Consider the following 21,943-nt stretch of genomic DNA (forward strand, 5'->3'; position numbering starts at 1 on the left):
AGAGACAGTGATACAGAATCATTCCCACACTCACACACAGTTCCAGAGACAGTGATACAGAATCATTCCCACACTCACACACTGTAACAGAACCTGACAGATACAGAATGAGTCACTCACTCAGATACAGTTCCATGGACTGACAGATACTGAATGAATCCCATACTGGACCAGAGACTGACAGATACTGAATGATTCCCACACTCACACACAGTACCAGAGACTGACAGATACAGAATGAATCCCACACTCACACACAGTACCAGAGACTGACAGATACAGAATGAATCCCACACTCACACACAGTACCAGAGACTGACAGATACAGAATGAATCCCACACTCACACACAGTACCAGAGACTGACAGATACAGAATGAATCCCACGCTCACACACAGTATCAGAGACTGAGAGATACAGAATGAATCCCACACACACACAGGACCAAAGAGTGACAGATTCAGAATTGCTGCTTTACTCGGTCTTCATCCTTTGAATCTGGTGGGGAAATTTAAAGAAAGTCAGTGAAACTGCCCCATTTTAATGTTTGTCTCTGTAGAATTTACTACCCAATAAAGTGAACACGGGCCCTGGGTCCGTTCAATTCCCTTTTGCTTTGCTCCCCTTTCATTCAGATTTACACCGCCCCCGGTTTTCCCGTTAACCACCACTTTCAGGGCGAAGAATCAGGATTCAGTTCCTTCCTCTTTCTCACTGCAGAGCCAGTCTCTGAAATAATTAGTTACTGACGTTAATATCCCGCATATTAGCAGCACGTTCCCCGCAGTGCAACAATCCAGAATGAACGCCTCGGGGAAAAGAACAGGCTCATTTTCAGGCTTCGTCAATGATTCCGTTTTCAGGACACGCGGCTCCTGTTCAGTCCCTGCAACGGAATCAATCGATAACCTGTAATTTGTTATTTTTACAGGTAGAAGTGAAATTTGTCCACATCAGCAATCTATGAATGGGGTTTTATTCCGCAAGTTATCGACAATGTGTTTTTAAAACAGCGCTAGGAATCTGGGACGTGTAATACGGAATAACATTATTACAAAGAGATTTTAAGTCTTTGTCTGAAAACGACATGTCCGAGTAATTCACTGATTTCATACACTGAAATTGGCGGCCTTTTTCAAATTTTAAAAAATCGGTCAATTCTGGCCAATAATTTGCTCTGTTTTCTTATTGACGTCTCTCCGATTGGTTAAGGAAATTAGTTTTCAAGCAAAGCAACCAATGAGAAGTAGTCTCAGTTTGGAGCGGGCTTTGAGAGTTGGGCCTGTTGTAATTCCAGGTCCCCAATGACTGAGCTCAAACGGTTCAATTTCACAAACCCTCTCAGGATCAGTGTCAGAAACAACCGTCAGAGGGAAAATCCAAATCACAAACTGGCCCCTTATCACAGCGGCTCAGTTGAACCTGTTCTCCCATGGAAACTCCCGGTCCCACATCACAAAATCTGATCGATAAATACAACCAAAACAGTGGAGTGAAGGAGCATTTCACTGAGGGGGGGAATGCAGGTCCGGGTAAACTCACTTGTAACGTTCCCTGGACAATTCAGTGCACTCATTAAGGGAAATGTTGCCCTAAGTAACCGGTGCAGCACGCCGCCGATACCACGTCGCCGTACTACAGAAAACTGCTTAATTATAAAACTATTCCCGAGCCCCATATATCCCGCACCAGTTTCCAGGTCAGTGCTCTCTCTGTGAGGCGGTGGGTGGCTCTTAGAAGAGCCTTTGTTTTGTGTTCGGTTTGAAAGTGTCGAGTTGTTCAGCCGCCGAATCCATAGAGAGTGCGGCCCTGCCGTTTCAGAGCGTACACCACATCCATGGCAGTGACCGTCTTGCGCTTGGCGTGTTCAGTGTAGGTGACCGCGTCCCTGATCACATTCTCCAGGAAAACCTTCAGCACCCCGCGAGTTTCCTCGTAGATCAGACCCGAGATCCGCTTGACACCGCCACGGCGAGCCAGGCGGCGGATGGCTGGTTTGGTGATCCCCTGGATGTTATCACGAAGCACTTTCCGGTGCCGCTTGGCTCCTCCTTTGCCCAGTCCTTTTCCTCCTTTACCTCTACCAGAAATGATGATTTTTCACTCAGATCGCTGCTGAATGAAAAACTCTCGCCTTTCTTCTCCATTTATAAAGCCCGCCCCGACCTGGTTGAGAAAGGCACATTATCGGAGAGGCCGGGGAGGAGTGTTTGAATGACAGACAGAGCATGAAGTGCGGGAGGGGAGGAGACTGGCTCAGAATGACGGACAAGTGGACGTGTCACTTCAAGCTCCGCCTCCAGGAATTAGTCAACGTCCCTTATAAAATTTTCACCAGCATCAAATCAAATGCGAAATATAAATTCAGACACAATCCTTACAGACTCCGGCTTAATATTCAAGGATTGCTCGAAAAAAAAGGCGGAAAATACAATTTAAATTCAATAATTGAGGCACACTACAGTTCCAATACAATCACTATCATAACAGAATCAATCAGTGCCGCTCCGGGACCGTTGGAAGAGGGAGTTTTAGTTTTCAGATTTGTACCTGACAGAAGGCGACCAAAAGTTCAATAAACTTGAATCGGTGTGGAAGGCACCCGATACCTTTCCGTGCTTGGGTCAGTATGGGACTGGATAGATTCAGGCACCGGGATGGATGGAGAATTATCCTGTGTGGGGACTGGATTCAGGGACCGGGATGGACAGAGACTTGTCCCTGGCCACTGTGTGAAGCGGAATCTTGAACTTCGCAACCTTAGCGTCCAATTTGACCCTGAGATGAGCATCCGGCCCCATATCCGAACCACCACCAAGACTGCCAACTTCCACCCCCGAAACATCGCGCGTCTACCGCCCCCCGCCTCAGCTGTTCTGGTGCTGAAACCCGCATCCACGCCCTTGTTACCTCCAGACTTGGCTCTTCCAATGCTCTCCTGGTCAGCCTCCTATTTTACGCCCTTTGAAATCTTCAACTCCTCCAAAACTCCGTTCCCCTATCCCAACTCGCACCAAGACCCGTTCACCTATCACCCATGTGCTCGGTGACTTACATTGGCTCACATTCCTTTAACCGCTGTAGTGATGTAGACAGGGGATAACTGTAATCAATAGGTCAGTCTCTTCAGACAGTAACCAGCCCTTTCACAGATACAGTGGGTGGCTCTGAAAAGAGCCTTTGGGTTATCAGATTAAATCTTGGCCGCTTTATTTGCTCTTGGTGCTCACAGTGCTGGTTTTCTTCGGCAGCAGCACGGCCTGGATATTGGGCAGCACCCCGCCCTGAGCGATGGTCACCCGTCCCAGCAGCTTGTTGAGCTCCTCGTCGTTGCGGATGGCCAGCTGCAGGTGTCTGGGGATGATGCGGGTCTTCTTGTTGTCCCGGGCCGCGTTGCCGGCCAGCTCGAGGATTTCAGCCGTCAGATACTCGAGCACAGCAGCCAGATAGACCGGGGCTCCGGCACCCACACGTTCAGCGTAGTTCCCCTTTCGCAGGAGCCTGTGAACACGGCCCACAGGGAACTGCAGTCCGGCCCGGGATGAGCGAGACTTGGCCTTGGCCCGAGCTTTACCGCCGGTTTTTCCTCTTCCAGACATTTCCACAATCTCACAAACACTTTCACAAAGAATGAAGAAATCCTCCCGCACTCGCCCTTCTTATACCTTCTGGAGGAGTGCAGTGGGGGCAATTGTGATTGGTCCATCTGTTCTCAATCTCATTGGTTGAACGCACAGACCAATCAGAGAGCTATTTTATTCACCAATCAACAGCCGGCCATGAGAAAAGGCGGAAAATCCCGAAGTGAACCGTTTTTTTGAAATTTGAAAAGCCCGCCAATATATTTGTAACACAAGAAGCGGATTTAGTAAATAATGTCGCCTTAAGACAAAGGTTGAATAATTTCTCTCCTTTTACTCTGTTTTTCCACATTTCCCGTCACAACTTCCAGAATCATTTACAATCCGGTTAAAATCCGGCTTCTTTCACCGTTCGCTTTCAATCCGGCGGGAATAAAGTCCCATTTTGTAACGGGACAGATTCCAGCTCAATCTTTGTAAAAGTAACAAACCACAGATTGTGGATTGATCCCTGTTCACATGAGCTGCAGCGCGATCGAAACCGGAGCTGAGACTCCTGGTGTAAAGTGTCGAACAGTGACAGAGCCTTTAGACTATTCTGTACTCGGTGTGAAGTCCCTTTCAGGGCTGCTGTTTTACAAAGGATTGCGGTTCTGAAAGTGATATTCCCGAATAATGAACAAACAAACGTGAAAAGGAGACAGAAATGACTGAAGTCTCATCCACCGCCTCAAAACGGCTCTGATGGGGCAGACACGGGGGAAGGGGTGGAAAATGAACGGGAATGAGAGGATCAGGGACACGTTTTTGGTTATTGGGACTAAATAAAAAAGCGACACACAGATTAAAGCGGGCTGTGATTATGAGAATCTTCCAGATTTCAAGAGAAACTACAAAAACACAAGAGTTATAGAGAGACAGTTAGTATCAAACTATCTACAGTAAAATGATTCCATACAGAGGTGTCGGTACAGCGTCTTCAGAGAGACTGTGGGTGGCTCTTAAAAGAGCCTTTGTGTTTATTTTTTTTCAGTACATTGTGGAGTTTTACTTGGAGCTGGTGTACTTGGTCACCGCCTTTGTCCCTTCCGACACGGCGTGCTTGGCCAGTTCCCCGGGCAGCAGCAGGCGCACGGCGGTCTGGATCTCCCGGGAGCTGATGGTGTGCCGTTTATTATAATGGGCCAGGCGGGAAGCCTCACCCGCGATGCGCTCGAAAATATCGTTCACAAAGGAGTTCATGATGCTCATGGCCTTGGACGAGATGCCGGTGTCGGGGTGAACCTGCTTCATCACTTTGTAGACGTAGATGGAGTAACTCTCCTTCCTCGACTTTCTCCGCTTCTTGCCGCCCTTGGCTGGTGCTTTATTCAAGGTTTTCTTGGCGCCCTTCTTGGAAGCTGCTTTCTTGTCCTCAGGCATTTTCAACTGAATTTCAGACCCAGAAATGACCCAAATCTGCTCCGAGCTCGGATTAAATAGGCAGCCCCACAGCCCTATGGTAATGAGGGATGGGGGAAGGCAATGATTGTGATTGGGACTGATGTCACAATATTTTTCCTTTATCGATCTGATTGGATATCTGAAGAAACCAATCAGATTTAATACCTGCCACCAATCACAAACACGCTCACACTGCACATTGTCCGGTTTCAGCAATTTGTTCCGAACTATTGCAGTTCTGCTTCCGGCCAGTAGATGTCCCCAAACCCCGGGTCATTGAAGTTTACAGATGAGAGAGGGACAGAAGATAAACTCATTCTTCACATTATATTGCACGGGTGGGATTTGGAGAAACTGGGAATGGAGAACATTTTATAGATAAAACATTAGTTGTAATGCTGTATTAAATGCTTGTAATGAATTTAGGGGGTATTATCTATACTGACTTTAATAAGCTTGCTGAAAGGCGGTGCAAATGGCCTTTGAATTTCCATATAGAAAGGTGTGAGGTGGTGCATTTTGCTCGGGGGAATAAGGAGGCCACATACTGCTTGGAAAATAAGAGTCTAAATGGAGTCGAAGTGTAAAGGGATTTAGGGGTACAGATTGACAAATCTTTAAAAGTAACAACACAGGTTGATAAGTCCATAAAAAGCAAACACAGAGGTTTGTTTCTGGAGGAGTAGAATTGAAAAGCAGATAAGTTATGTTGAACTATAATTTAAACTTTCAAACCTTCTGTCAAACTGTTAAACCTTCCCTTTCTGAAATCCGTGCTGACTATTCTTTATTATATTTTCGGTTTCTCGATGTTTTTCTATTGCAGTCATGATGTGGAGATGCCGGTGATGGACTGGGGTTGACAATTGTAAACAATTTTACAACACCAAGTTATGGTCCAGCAATTTTATTTTAAATTCACAAGCTTTCGGAGGCTTCCTCCTTCGTCATTTTCACATCGTTCACCTGACGAAGGAGGAAGCCTCCGAAAGCTTGTGAATTTAAAATAAAATTGCTGGACTATAACTTGGTGTTGTAAAATTGTTTACAATTTTTCTATTGCAGCATTGAGTAAAAGATTCCATGATCATTCCTACCACCAGCCTTTAGTTAACTGGTCTATAGTTCCCTGGACTTGTTCTATCTCCTGTTTTAAAATATAAGAATCACATTAACTGTCATCCAGTCCTCTGGCACTATTCCTTTTTGTGATGATTTTTTCTATATATGTAACAGTGCCTCTGCTATCTCTTCCCTTGCTTCATTTAATATGCACGGATACAATCCATCTGGACCAGGAGTTTCACCACCCTTTCTAACTTAAATGTCTTGATATCTTTATTGACCTCTTCCTCTAATATCATGTTCACCCTGTTAATCTCCCGGGTAAATACTGAAGGAAAGTAATAATTCAATATTTCTGGCATTTCGCTGACGTTATCTGTTAGTTTATCTTGTGCATTCCTTCGTGGCCCTCAGATATTCTGATTTTCCTTTTGTTATTTTTGTGCCTGTGGAATAATTTACTATTTCTTTTTGTATTCCTTGATAATTTGATTTCGTAGTTCCTGTTTGCTTCCCTAATTGTTTTTGTGACTTCTTCCTAACCTCTTTCCATTCGCTTTTGCCATCACCTTATTTAATATCAAAGAATGAGAAATTCCATCAGCTTGTTGTGTCTGTTCAGGGGCTGATGTTTGGGAACTATTTATTGTCTATGATTAAAGTGCCAGAAACCAAAAGGGAGCAATTCAGTCCGAAACTCCACAGAAACACTCTATTTCTCCCTCCGAGTGAACTAAGGTGCTATCATGGTGAGTATAGCTGCCTTCCAAACAGTTAATTCCAACAGGTTTGAATCCCAGTTCGCTGAATTCAGAAACACCAAGACTTGAACCGAATTTGATGATGTTCAGAGCGATAGTGTTTCCAAAACACAAACGGGTCAAATTTACATAAAAATACTTTTAAAATTCATTTATTTCTCCCATAACGTTGAATTTAACTCTGATCCTTTGTATTATTATGTGCCCTGATCTGTACAGTGGATACGGAACACAATTGCCCGGATTCAGTGAAATTAATTGATTTTCTGAAGTCTTTCCCTCTGCTGATTCCCGTTCCTTGTTTCAATTATGTCGGATTAACCTTTCTGATCTATAGAAGGGTCATAGTCCTGAACCGTTAACCCGAGCTTCCCTTCTCCACAGATGCTGCCGGACCTGCTGAGTCTTTCCAGCATTTTCGGTTTTAATTATTTCTATATTTTATCCCTTTCACTTTTGACGGTCGCCGTTGAAACTTGCAGATTTGCGCTCAGTTTTTATTTTGTGTTTCAGTTCGGTTTATTTGAATTAATATAAATCGAGTCCTGAGAAATCAGACAGAAATCTTGTGCAATGTCGAGTGAAACAAAATGGGGCAACTTTCGAATGAGCAAAACAAAAACTTTATTATGAATCAATTGTTTAATTTTTCACGGACAAAATATGAAAAAGTACGAGAGTAGAAGTTACAGAGAGAAACTATTTCCTCACATTGCACATTGTCCTGAATCTGGAACGACGAAAGATAATGTGAATTTGTTCCACTCTGTTACAGTTCTCACTTATGGCCAGTAGATGTCAGACTGCATGTGAGTTTGGGATTAATTCTCTGTCCGTCAGTCTCTGTTACTGTATGTGAGTGTGATATTCATTCTGTATCCGTCAGTCTCCAGTACAGTCTGTGAGTGTGGGATTCATTCTGTATCTGTCAATCTCTGGTACTATATGTGAGTGTGATATTCATTCTGTATCTGTCAGTCTCCAGTGCAGTCTGTGAGTGTGGGATTCATTCTGTATCTCTCAGTCTCTGGTACTGTATGTGAGTGTGGGATTCATTCTGTGACTGTCAATCTCTGCGAATGTGTGTGAGTGTGGGATTCATTCTGTATCTGTCAATCTCTGGTGCTATCTGTGAGTGTGGGATTCATTCTTTGACTGTCAGTCTCTGGTATTTTATCTCAGTTTGGATTCATTCTGTAACTCAGTCTCTGGGCAAAGTGCAAGTCTGGATTCGTTCTGTATTCTTATTTCAGGTTACAGTATGGTGTTTCAAACTGTATCTCTAAGTCATTAATGTATGCAAATCTTTCATCTAGCATTAATTTGTAAATATGGATACAGTTTCGGATTTTATTTTAATCAAACAACGTGTGTGAGTTTTGTTGTCGGATTACATTTTAATCTCTGTGAAGATAATGTACATTTCAATCTTTTACTGTGAAATTATTGGACTGGTATTTATTGTGTAGCTCAGTCTGGGCTAATGGAATTGATATTGTATCTTTCAGTCTGACACTGTATGAGATTTTTCGACTGGTATGAAATGTGTGGTTCAGACTGTACTAATGGAATTGACACTCTAACTTTCAGTCAGACACTGCGAGAGATTTTTGGACTAGTTTCTGATGTGTAGTTGAGACTACACTAATGGGATTCACACTGTCTGTTTCAGTATGATGATGTATGTGAATTTTGGACGGTATATAATGTGTAGATCAGTCTGCACGAATGGAATTCAGACTGTACCTTTCAGTCTGACACTGCACAATATATTTAGACTGGTTTGTAAGGTATAGTTCAGTCTGCACTAATGGAATTGATACTGTATCTTCCAGTCTGACACTGTGTGAGATTTTTGTACTGGTATGTAACGTGTCGGTCAGTCTGTACTAATCAAATCGATACTATATATTTCAGTATGATACTGTATGTGATTTTTGGACAGGTATCTAATGTGAACCTCTGTCTGCAGTAAAGGAATTGATATTTTATCTTCCAGTACGATACCTTATGCGAATTTTGGACTGGTATATAATGTGTAGCTCAATCTGCACTAATGGGATTGATACTGTATCTTTCAACTTGACACTGAGATTTTTGGACTGGTATGTGATGTGTAGCTCAGTCTGCAATAATGGGATTGATACAGTGTCTTTCAATCTGATACTGTATGAGAATTTTCGACTGGTATCTAATGTGTACCTCAGCCTGCAGTAAAGGAATTGAAACTGTACATTTCATTCTGACACTATGAGGTTTTTGGACATATGTGAGTCAAATATGGGTAACATCTGAACTGGTATCTAATTTATATCTCAGTGTACACTATTGTCATGAATATGGCATCTTTAAACTCATAATGTGTGTGAGTTGTGGGCTGGTATTTAATTTGAATCTTGGAGTACACTATTGTGATTCATTCTGTATCTATCGATCAGTACCATGTGTCAGTTCTACCTGGTATTTAATTTGTAGCTAAGGCTGAACGAATGTGAGATTAACACCGTGCCTTTCAATCTGATACTGGGTGTGATTTTGGACTGGGAAATATTTATCTGCCGGTCAGCGATACTGAGTCATTGTGAAATGGGAATTATGTCTTTCTCTCCTGCTCTCTTTGACTGTTGGATTGGGATCAGTGCGCGACTGACTATTTCTGCTGTCTGAGACTGTGGGACTGATGACTTGTCTGTGTCTCTGTGCTCTGTGAGTGATAAGGTACCTACTGTGTGTGAGAAGGAGCTGGCTGCACTGACTGCTCTTTGTGCCCCGGGTGGAGTAAACATCACACTGATTCTGGGTCCTTCAAGGATTTAACTGTAGGAAGAAAAAGTATGTCTTGTAATTCAAGAACAGGTAAAGTAGAAAATACAAAACTGATCAATTGAATCTCTGTTAATAATCATTGTAATAACCACAAATGAAAACCAGCGATACAAACAGTGTCAGTGTCTGACTCCACTGCAGTACTGCAGCACTCAGCTTCTGCACACCAGGTGTGTTGGGCTGTTTTACAACAATTTAGTGACATCCAGACACAACCCAACCGCTGCACTGATCAATGAATGGGACTACCGATGGGGACGGGACCGTTGCACACATCAGATTTCTAATTCCCTCTGCCTTGGAATGAACAGTTCAACCGAAACAAAACAGCCGCTGTTTAAAATGAGTCCTTCAAACTTCTCACCTGATGCCTGCAATAGATGCTCTTTGTATAACTCCCCACATCCTTTCTGTCCGGCTCTGTTTACTGTTCAGTAACAAACACTAAAGTTTAATGGACAGGTATAAAAAAAATCAGATTTAATACCTGCCACCAATCACAAACACGCTCACACTGCACATTGTCCGGTTTCAGCAATTTGTTCCGAACTGTTGCAGTTCTGCTTCCGGCCAGTAGATGTCCCCAAACCCCGGGTCATTGAAGTTTACAGATGAGAGAGGGACAGAAGATAAACTCATTCTTCACATTATATTGCACGGGTGGGATTTAGAAAAACTGGGAATGGAGACGAGCTGCAAGTACATTTTGTTTGACCAAACACTACTTGTAATGCTGTGTTAAATTCTTGTAATTGATTTAGGGGGTATTGTCAATACTGAGGAAGACTGGGACAAAATAAACTTGCAGAACGGCCGTGTAAATGGCCATTGAATTTCAATATAGAAAGGTGTGAGGTGGGGCATTTCGCTAGGGGGAATAAGGAGGCCACATACTGCTTGGAAAATAAGAGTCTAAATGGGGTAGAGGAGCAATGTAAATCGTGTCCTGAGAAATCAGAGAGAAACACTGCGCAATGTACAGTGAAATATAATGGGGCAAATTCACAACTATCGAATGAGTGAAAGAAAAACTTTATTATGAATCAATTGTCTTCATGTTTCACCGTCAAAATGTGCAAAAATACGAGAGTAAAAGTTACAGACAGAAACTTTCCTCACATTGCACACTGTCCTGTATCTGTAACCATGACAGATAATGTGAATTTGTTCCGCTTTTTTACAGTTCTCGCTTACGTCCAGTCGAGGTCAGTCTCTGGTACTGTATATGAGAGTGGGGTTTATTCTGTATCTGTCAGTCTCTGGTACTGTATATGAGAGTGGGGTTTATTCTGTTTCTGTCTATATCTGGTACTGTATATGAGAGTGGGGTTTATTCTGTATCTGTCTATCTCTGGTACTGTATATGAGAGTGGAGTTTATTCTGTATCTGACAGTCTCTGGTGCTTTATGTCAGTGTGAGGTTAATTCTATCAATGCCAGTCTCTGGTGCTGTGTGTGAGTGTGGAATTAACTATGTACCTGTCAGTCTCTGGTACTGTCTGTGTGAGTGGGATTCATTCTGTATCTGCCATTCTCTGCTGCTTTATCTCAGTGTGGGATTCATTATGTAATTCAGTCTCTGAGACAATGTGCAAGTCTGAATTCATTCCATATTCTTATTTCAGTTCAGAGTATCGTACTTGAAACTGTATCTTTAACACTCCAAATTATATACAGTTCTTTGTCGAGTATTTGATTTGATAATATGGATACACTTTTCGATTTTCTTTAATCAAACAATGTGTGTGAGTTTTGGAGTGGTATTACATCTTAATCTCTGAACTCTATTGTGAATGATAATGTACCTTTCAATCTGTTCACGTTGAAATTATTGGACTAGTATGTAATGTGTAGTTAAGACTGCAATAATGGGATTAATTCTGTGTCGGAGTCTAACACTGTGAGAGACTTTTGGACTGGTGAGTAACATATAGCTCAGTCTAGGCTAATGGAATTGAAATTGTATCTTTGAGTCTGATATGTTGTGACATTGTTGGACTGCTATATAATCTGTGGCCCTGTCTGCACTCACGGAATCGATACTGTATCTTTCAGTCTAATATTGTATGAGATTGTTGGGCTGTTATATAATTTTAGCTCAGGTGGTGTGAATAGAATTTAAACTATACCTTCCAGTCTGATCATTTATGGGGTTTGTGGACTCGAATGCAATGTGTAGCTCAGTCTGTACCAATGGTATTGATAATGTTTATTTCAGTATAACATGAGTATTACCAATATATCGAATATGTAGCTCAGTCTGCACCAATGGAATTGACACTGTATCTTTCAATCTGACACTATGAGATTTTTGGACTGGTATGTAATGCGCAACTCAGTCTGCAGTAATGTGATTGTGAGATTCATTCTGTATCTGTCAGTCTCTGGTACTGTTTGTGAGTGTGAGATTCATTCTGTATCTGTCAGTCTCTGGTACTGTTTGTGAGTGTGAGATTCATTCTGTATCTGTCAGTCTCTGGTACTGTATGTGAGTGTGAGCTTCATTCTGTATCTGTCAGTCTCTGGTACTGTTTGTGAGTGTGAGATTCATTCTGTATCTGTCAGTCTCTGGTACTGTTTGTGAGTGTGAGATTCATTCTGTATCTGTCAGTCTCTGGTACTGTTTGTGAGTGTGAGATTCATTCTGTATCTGTCAGTCTCTGGTACTGTATGTGAGTGTGAGCTTCATTCTGTATCTGTCAGTCTCTGGTCCTGTTTGTGAGTGTGAGATTCATTCTTTATCTGTCAGCCCCTGGTACTGTGCATGAGTGAGATTCATTCTGTTCCTGGTATGGTGTGTGAGTGTGGGATTCATTCGATATCTGTCAGTCCCTGATACTGTGCGTGAGTGAGATTCATTCTGTTCGTGGTACTGTATGTGAGTGTAGGATTCATTCTATATCTGTCAGTCTCTGGTACTGACTGTGAGCTTGGTGTATATTCTGCATCTGTGAGTCTCAGGGGTACTATATATAAGTGATGGATTCATTCTGTATCTGTCAGTCTCTGGTACTGTGTGTGAGTGTGGGATTCATTCTGTATCTGTCAGTCTCCAGTACTGTGTGTGAGTGTGGGATTCATTCTATATCTGCAGTTCTCAGGTACTGTGTGTGAGTGTGGGATTCATTCTGTATCTGTCTGTCTCTGGTACTATGTGTGAGTGTGGGATTCATAATTTACCTGTAAGTCTCGAGTGCTTTATGAGAGTGTGGGATGAACTTGATATCTGTCAGTCCTTGGTACTGTATGGCCAGTGTGGGATTCATTCTGTATCTGTCATCTCTTGTACCGTACTTCAGTGTGGGATTGAATTTATGTCTGGCAACCTCTCGTACTGTATGTGAGTGTGGGATTCATTCTGTGTCTGTGTGTCTCTGTACTGTATCTGAGTGTGAGATTCATTCTGTATCTCTATGCAATTATTCTCTCAGATTACATTATGGTATTCAATACTGTAGCTTTAATGTCTTAATGTTTAAATAGTTTTTCACATTATTTAATTGGTCAAAATGGATACACTTTAGGATTTGATGCTGGAGGTTTTAATCAGATAATTTGTGTGCTTTTTGGACTCGTATTAAATGTGTATTTCTGTGATTACTATTGTGAATGATAATGAATCTTTCAAAATGATATTGTGAATTGGTATGTAATGTGTAGTTCAGTCTGCACTAAAGGAATTGATACTGTAAATTTAAACTTTGTTTCATAAGATTTTTGGACTCGTGTGTAATGTGTATCTCAGTCTGGATGAACAGAATTGTTACTGTATCTTTTAATCTCATACTATGAGTGTATTATAAACTGGTATCTAATTTGTTTCTCAGGTTACACTGTCACAGCATTTCTCAATCTGATACTGTACGTGAGTTTTGCACTAGCAATTTGTATTCGAATGGTACACTATTAGAATGGATACTGCATGTATTAAACTCACATGTGTGTGAGAGTTCTGGGCTCGAATTCAATAGGAATCTCGAGGAACGTTATTGGGATTCATTCTGTACCTTTCAATCGGGTACCATGTGTGATTTCTATCTGGTATTTAATTCATGGCTAATGTTGCCCCTTTGTGAAATAGACAATCTGAGAGTGTGATTTTGGACTCCCTGTCAGCGGGACTGAGTTCGGGGGAAATGGAACAGTGTCTGCCTCACCTGTTCTGTTTGACTGTGGATTGAAAATGAGTCTCTGGAACTTGGGATCATTGTGGGACTGAGTACTTCTGCTGTCTGAGACTGTGGAACTGATGACCTGTCTGTGTCTCCGTGCTCTGTGTGTGATAATGTACTTACTGTGTGTGAGAAGGAGCTGACTGCACTGTTCCTTGTGCCTCGGGTGGAGGAAACATCACATTTATTGTGGATCCTTCAAGGGTTCGCCTGTGGAAAGAAACGTATGTCTGGTAACTCAAGAACAGGTGACGAAGAAAAAACAGCAGTGATCAGTTTAATATCTGTTAATAATTATTTTGAATATCCATAAATGTAAATCAGCGATTCAAACAGTGTCAGTGTCTGACTCCACTGTAGTACTGCAGCACCCAGCTTCTGCACACCAGGTGTGTTGGGCTGTTTTACAACAATGTATTGACATCCAGACACAACCCAACCCCTCCACTAACAAATGAATGGGACTACCCGATGGGGCTGGGACGTTTGTACAGGTCAGGATTCTAATCCCCTCTCCCATGGGACTAACCGTTCAAATGAAACCAAACAGCCGCTGTTTAAAATGTGTCCTTCACACTTCTCACCTGGTGCCTGCAATAGATGCTCTTTGTATAACTCCCCACATCCTTACTGTCCGGCTCTGTTTCCACTCTTCACTGTCCAATAACAATAAACAGGGTGAGACTGGAACTAAACCAGGAACATTCACTGCTGGTTTGGGGAGAGAAAGCAGCAATGATTTTAAATAGCAGGTTCTTCCCATTCTCTCTCCCTTCCCCTGGACACACCCTGGACACACACAGCCCGAGAATGACCTCTCCCTTCCCCCGCTCACTCCATGTTCCGGGACCAGTTCCTGATCCACTCCGCCTCTTACAAACAGCCCCCGGACTCCCCCTGACCTTCCCCCGGACTCAATGCCGATCTCTGAGCCCATCTGCGGACACGGTCCCGAAGCGATGAGCTGCTGTAACGAGGCTGCTCTTTGCTCCCTTCCCCCGGGGGCCGTGATCTCTCCATTCCCGGCTGTTTTAAACCATCTTCTTCCGCTCACTGAGGGAATGGCGCCCACAGGCCGAGCTGGGGGAGGGGAGCGCGCATGCGCTCTTCTGCTCACCAACAACCAGAGCTGGGGGCGGGGCTGAGTCACGCATGCGCAGATATCTGGTTTAATTCCCAATACAAAAATCGATGGAAACTTTCCCCAATTGGAATTTTTCCGAGTCTGAGCAAAGGAAGTGGGTCTGGGGGAAAGGTCAGAGGGAATGGGGTCCACAGGCAGTGCAGGAACAGGCACCAGAATGGAAAACAGATGGGATTCCACCAGTGCCTAACGCTGGAATCCAGACTGACTTTACAATCTCTAACTATTAAACTAGATGTTTCCATCCCTGCTGTTTCTCTCGGTATCTTCTGATGGTAAAGAGCCTTTCAGAGATAAAGTGGGCGGCTCTGAAATGGGTCTAAGGATTTTGTTCATTCTCGTACTCTTTACTGATAAAACTGATGTGAGCATTTCTCAAACCAATCCTGGAGAAACATGTGAGGAAAGAGTGAGTCGGTGTGTTTGTTGGGACCGTGTCGGATTAATATCTGACAGCAAAAGTCATAGATTAATTTAACCGGAGTGAAACTCTCGCTCTACTGAGAATAATGCCGAACGGCCCTGAGCTGCATAACTGCAGATGGTAGAAGAGGCAAAAGAGGGTTAAATGTAGCCCATTGTTCTTTCACTCTCTGCACTTTCCCTCAGTGTGGGATTAATAATGTGTCTGTCTCTGGTACAATAACAGTGAGAGATGAGACTGCACCTTCTTTCTCAACAATGGGATCTTTCTGGATAAAACGCAACTTTACAGGTCAGTCTGGAACTGATACTGTGTATGTCTGTCTGTCTCTGTCTCTCCGCTTTCTCTATCTCCCTCTCTCATCGTGTCTGTCTGTCTGTCTGTCTCTGGTGCTGTGTATGTAGGTTAGATAATGCTGGCAAGCGTGATATAGACACACCGATTGGAAGTGTGAGACTGACAGTGTGTGTTTGTCTCTCTCTAGTGCTGAACATGAAGGTGGGAGACTGTCTGATATAAAACACTGAGAATGGGGTGTCCGGGCCTCACTGTAACTGGGGATGTGTTCGGCTCCAGGCCCAGTTCACGGTTATTTTCTTTTTACAGATTCAGGGCGAGAGTGTCTGTGAGACTGTAACACTGGCGGAGAAACTCCGCGTCACAACTCAAACACCAACACATGAGATTCTCCAAATCAGCTGGAATAAGGTGTTTTTAAACTGCTGAACCCGTCTGGGAGGTGATGTGTGTGGAGATCGAATCGGGTCTGGGACTGAAATGGAAGAAGGCGGGTTGACTTGTGAGAGAAGGGACTGTATTTAGGCAGGAATATTACTGACTGTTAATTGTAACGGAGTTTATTTGAAAGCTCCGTGTTTCTGGGAATCCTTGAATATGAAGCCCGAGTCTGTAAGGGTTTGTGCGGAGCGCTGTGTTTCGGTTCTATTATCGATAAACGGTTTGAAATTGGCGGTTGGAGAAAGCTGGAGGTGGTATTTTCATTCTCACAGTCGTTACTAGGGCGATATGAGAGAGTAAACCAACTCAATATCAGAGTCACATTGAACATATCCATCTACATTCATTATACCAGACTTCCGTGGAACTAAATTGCTGCCGGGTTTGGATGTTCCAGTTTTATTTTTAATCGTCTGTAATTTAATGCGGACAACACCTCGCTAAACTAGCCCACGGGTGGGCTGTTTTGGGAAATAGAAAAGCAATAATCGATACAGTAGCTCACCTGAGGTTTGGGTTGAGGCACTTTGTTGTTACATTTTCCTGCGCCTGAATTTTGGGTGCTTGATGCTGACACCGAGTGCCTGAAGTGGGACACGGTCCCTTCCCAGTAATAGAGATCCTGACCATGATGGGAGCAATCGTTCTAACTAAACACAAATGATTTACGCTGTTTTCTGGGTACATGGTCCATTCTCACCCCTTCATCCTGTGATCACCGTCTAATAGTCAAAGGCTGCCATGTTAGATCATTGCAATGTTCCAAGCCACATCTTATTTCAGGTTGTACAAAACTCTGTGTTGTTGCTTCAATTGTGGGGACCAACTCATTCCCACCCAGCCTCTGTATCCGCTCTCAGTCTCTCAACCCTTCCGGGTTTGTCCTTCAGTGAGTTGGAGCAAGTGATTCAGTCGCCGTTCCTCACAGCTCTCATGCCTCAAAGTAGCACTTCTTCGTAAATGGATACAACCGCCTTTTTATTGCTGTTTGGTGAGTCGTGAAACAATTTTATACCAATTCCCGGTCTGAGTGGGCAACTGTAAGCGGGAGAGTGAGACTGAACCCGGCGGTGTCCGAACTCCGGTATCTCATAATTTGGTGTGGAGCCTTCTACATTGGAAAGCATTCAGAGCGGTTGCTTGCTTGTGCTGAATTCTCTGCGGGTAACGGTGAGGGGAGTGTAACGGTGAGGGGACAATCTCTCTTCATATCGGTATTAAAGTATCTCGGATCTAGTTTTTCTTTGATAATTGAATCTATGAGAATCTGTTTGTTAAAACCTGCAGCTTTGACCAACTGTTGGTCACCTGAGCTAATATCTCCTTCAGTGGCTCGGTGTCACATTTTGTTTGATAACGCTCCCGTGAGGCGCCTTGAGACGGGCTGAAAAGGGGAGATATTGGTCTCCCGATAGCCCAGTTACTGTCTACAGTGTCGGAGTAAGATGTATATAAAAGGAAAATTCCACGATCGACATCCGCTGAGTTTGCTGATCTCTATCAAGGTGGGGGGGGGGGGAGGGGCGGGGTGGAGTGGGGGCGATACCATTGGGCTCAGTGCCCCAAAGCCATTGAATGAAATATCGGCCAAGTGTCGCCTTATCGCATCTTAATTGATCTCGAACGAGCCCTGCTATTTTTGGCGGGGCAGTGGGACTAGATGGATTGCTCATGCATAGAGCCAGCACGGACTCGATGGGCCGAATGACCTCCTGCCGTGCAGTAACCTTCTCTGATTCTCTGATACGAAATGTTCCATGCTTGGAAGTGAGCATGCGCGTTAGGAGGGTGCAGTTCGACAGGGGTCACCACGGCTGACCTCAGGTCAATCAACCCCTGCACTCAGACATGAGCAGATAATGCGGTGGGGTATTGGAGGGCGGCCCTGAGCAACTCCCTTCGTGAATACACCTCTTTGGGGGAGATAGAGAGAAAAAAGGGGAGAAGAAACATTTTAACACATTCAGTGGATAATCTAGTAAATATATTTTTAGTTATTCCGTTGGTGTTGAGACATTGTTCCCTCTGTCAGAGGTTAAGTTCCTCTTTCTTTGAACGAACCCTCCTCTGAGTTGAAACCGCTTTCTTCCGCCATGAAGCCAACTGCTCTTACTGTTCTCTTCAGTACTGGCCATTTTCAGTTTGCTTGCTTATTTTTCATTCTCTATTCCATCTTGCATCTCGATTTTAGGGGTTTTGTGATATTTATGAGCGCGTGTGTACTGTCTGTACAACTAAATATTTCTGGTGAATAATTCAGGCGACATTCAGCTCGAGTATTTTATTTTAACTCCACTTCCTCCTTCAGTGTGCTGGAATTGACCATGTCACTAAGATACAGATCGACACAGTGGGTGGAGACTAATGTTCCTCAATAAACACAGTGCTGCAGCTGCAAGTTGGGCTCAGCATTAACCCCTTATCTCCAACTTTTCATGCTGTTTTGTGTAAATAGACCCAAGTGCACCTATTGATAATTACCATGGATTAATGGAATTAGTTACAAATTTACACCTCTCGATAGACCTTATTCAGTTATGATGGTGAAATGGAGAACAAGGGGGCACAATCTAATATATCCCCTTATTGCTAGCTTAGGAGATATTAGGTGGAATATTAAACATCTCTATCAATTTCAAGTGAATTCAATTCAATTTTATTAATAAATGAATGCCTGATAATCAGTGTGCTCCTGCACCACTATTAGGGGTGGATTTCAAAGAATTAATTAATTACTCGGTTAAAAGCCTATCAGAAAGATTGCCACAATGTATTTTCATTCAATATATTTCAACACATTCTTGGTTCTGCTACAATGTTCTTACTGTCAGGGGTTCCCATTCTGTTTGAGTGCTGTCCCTAAATAGATTCCCTTAATGAAAGCTTCGGAGATGTTAGTTGCAATGTTAAATATTTTTATTCATTTTAAGTCCCTTGAATTATATTTTATGAATAAATGAATGCCTGAGAATATATCCGTTACTGCACCTCTAATAGTGGTTGCTTTCAAAGAATTAATGAATATAACCATCGGTTGGAAGAAAATCAGAAAGATTGGCACAATGAATTTTCATTCAGTGTGTTTAAACACATTCTTGTTCTGCTGACTGTCCTTACTGTCAGCGGTTAAACTTCCTCTTTGTCCGAGGTGAAGCGCTTCTGAGCTGAAACCATTGGCTTCCGTTCTAAGTATTTGATATCACTGTTAAATTCTGCCTGCAATATTTTCAGATTCTTTACTTATTCATGTTCAATTTACTTCCTCCTTCCATACCGTTCACCCGAATTGTGACATTTGTAACAATGAGTAAACTGTTTGTAAAAGTATCGGTTCCCAGTGAGTTCAAACACCATTCTGTTCTCATTATTTAGACTCCACCTCCTCCTTCAGTATGCTGCAATTGACCACATCACAGAGATATAGATCTGCACAGTGGGTGGAGACTAATGTCCTTCAACAAACACAGTGCTACTGCTGACCGTTGCTCAGAAAAATATAATGAAAGGTTTCAATCGAGTAGTTGGGGAGAGACTGTTTCCACTGGCAGGAGGGTCGGCATTTACCGTTTAATCTCCAACTACCACCTTCAAAGATTTGTGAATGTGAATCCGCAGGTCTCTCTGTTAATGCTCCCGCTGTGCAATTTGATCATTTAGGTTATATTGCCTCTTCTCACTCTTCTTTCGAAAATACATCACTTTACACTTCTCTACATTAAATGTCATCTGCCACGTGTTTCCCCTTTTCACCAATCTACCAATGTCCTCCTGAGCTCTGCCAACAACCTTCTCATTGCTTACTAAAATTTCAAGTTGACAAGAATCATAGAATCATAGAATCTTACAACGTGGGAGGAGGCCTTTCGGCCGTCGAGTCTATGCTGGCTCCTTGAACGAGCAATCCAAATTAGTAACACACCCGAATTATTTTCTTCATAACCCTGCAAATTAGTCCCCTTCAAGTACATGTTCAATTGCCCTTTGAAAGTTCCGATGGAATCTGCTTCCATCACCCTTTCAGGTAGTGTGTTCCAGATCTTCGCAAACCTCTTTATGTAAACATTTCTCCTCATTTCCCTCTAGTTCTTTTGCCAACTCTTTGAAATCTGTGACCTCTGGTTACAGACCACTTGCCAGCGGAAACAATTTCACTCTACATGATCTATCAAAGCCCCTCATTATTTTGAATACCTCTATTAGGTCTGCCTTTACGCTTACCTGCTCTAAGGAGAACAACCCCAGCTTCTCCAATCTCTCCTCATAACTGAAGTCCCTCATCCCTGGTATCATCCGGGTTAATCTCCTCTTTACCCTCTCCAAGACCTTGACATCCTTCCTAAAGTGTGGTGCCCAGAGTTGTGCACTGCCAAGGCCTCGGTCACTTCCTTGCAACCATCATAACCCACATCTCCTTACTTACTTCAAATCAAATTACTTCTGCGTTCCAACTTTGGAATAAACACTTTCACACTCCCTGTTGCCGAGACTTTGACCCGCCATTTGTCATCATACTTCTGCGGCTGTGTAACTTCTCAACCACTCCCGTTCTTCAACCGTTGATGCCTTTGCCCCGAGTAAAACGTTTACTCTCTTCTATCCTGATCGTTCCTGCTGGTTTAATTCCAAGGGGTGCAGACTTGAGCATATCTGGATCACCACTGGTTTAGCCATCCATCACCAGATATGGCTGACCCAGAATTAGAACAAGCACTATGTCCTCTCTGAAAACCGCCTGCTGCTCCAGAATGACCCTGGGGACCAAAGATAACCTCCAGCTTCTTTTGCCCACAACACACAATCTCCATAAATCTCTTTCCCAGCCCCCTCCACACTCTCCTCCAACAACAAATAAGAGGACCTAGTGAACTTCATGAAGTCTTACAGCACAGAGGAAGGCCATTTGGCTCGTCATGAATGTGACAGCATTTAAATGAGCTGTCAAATTAATCCCATTCTCCTGTTCTTTCACCATCGCTCTGCATTTTTTCCCTTTTCAAGTTTCTATCCAATTCGCTTTTGAAAGTTACTATTGAATCTGCTTCCACCACCATTCCAGATCATAACAATTTTTGGCGGAACAAAATTTATCCTCATCTCCTTCTGGTTCTTTTGCCAATTAACTTTAATCTGTATCCTCTGATTCTCGACCCTCCTGCCAGTGGAACCAGTTTCTCCCTTCATACTCGATCAAAACCCTTCATAATTTTGTACACACCTATTAAATCTCCACTTAACCTTCTCTGCTCTCAGGAGAACAATCCCAGTTTTTCCAGTTTCTCCACATAACCGAAGTCACTAAGATTAAGACCATCCATTCAGGTGCCTCTGCTGCATCCCACAATTCCCAATATCACCACGCCCAACCTCTCCTAAGGCTCTCCAATCACCCAGCCCTGATCTTGAGCCTTTTTCTAGTTTCCCTCCGATCTCCACGCATGTACTTTCCGAGCTGAGCTTGCCCATTAGACCCACCTCCTGATCCCTTGACCTTATTCGGAATAAAGAGCTGACTGTCCAACTTCGATTCCGGGCCCCAAACCAGCTGAAATTGTGAATGGTCAGTTTCCTGAGGCATTGTCCTCCTCTTGCCGTGAGACTGTTTGTTTCCTCTGCTTTCTCCTATTCTGATCGAATGCTGTCCCTAAATACATCTCCTTATTCATAGCTTAGGAGATGTTAGTTGCAATATTAAATATGTCTATGTATTTTAAGTGACTAGAATTGAATTTTATTAATAAATCAATGCCCATGAATAATGCTGTTACTACACCTTTAATATTGGTGGTAAT

At 43.1% G+C, this 21,943-nt stretch overlaps 3 protein-coding genes and 1 long non-coding RNA gene across 4 annotated transcripts in view; 3 read left to right on the plus strand and 1 right to left on the minus strand.

Annotated features, from left to right (window-relative positions):
* Nucleotides 1-21,943, plus strand: part of LOC137316793 (zinc finger protein 850-like) — a 512,000-nt gene that overhangs the window by 214,585 nt on the left and 275,472 nt on the right. The gene's annotated exons all lie outside the window — the stretch shown is intronic.
* LOC137316818 (uncharacterized) overlaps nt 1-21,943 on the plus strand; it is a 181,828-nt gene that overhangs the window by 39,542 nt on the left and 120,343 nt on the right. The gene's annotated exons all lie outside the window — the stretch shown is intronic.
* On the minus strand, nt 3,210-3,599 carry LOC137316646 (histone H2A.J-like). Its single transcript, XM_067980496.1, has one exon. It carries the CDS (start codon nt 3,597-3,599, stop codon nt 3,210-3,212), a length of 390 nt encoding a protein of 129 aa, XP_067836597.1.
* The window catches only part of LOC137316666 (Fc receptor-like protein 5), a 37,932-nt gene continuing 33,052 nt past the window's right edge, over nt 17,064-21,943 (plus strand). Inside the window, exon 1 of the mRNA XM_067980512.1 lies at nt 17,064-17,145. Coding sequence (XP_067836613.1) covers nt 17,115-17,145 — 31 coding nt within the window. The 5' untranslated portion in view covers nt 17,064-17,114. The remainder of the gene's footprint in view (nt 17,146-21,943) is intronic.

This window comes from Heptranchias perlo, unplaced genomic scaffold (assembly GCF_035084215.1).
Source record: "Heptranchias perlo isolate sHepPer1 unplaced genomic scaffold, sHepPer1.hap1 HAP1_SCAFFOLD_60, whole genome shotgun sequence".
NCBI classification, from domain to species: Eukaryota; Metazoa; Chordata; class Chondrichthyes; order Hexanchiformes; family Hexanchidae; genus Heptranchias; species Heptranchias perlo.

Coding starts and splice junctions, on each gene's coding strand:
- LOC137316646 (XM_067980496.1), bottom strand. CDS start 3,599: ATGTCTGGAAGAGGAAAAACCGGCGGTAAAGCTCGGGCCAAGGCCAAG.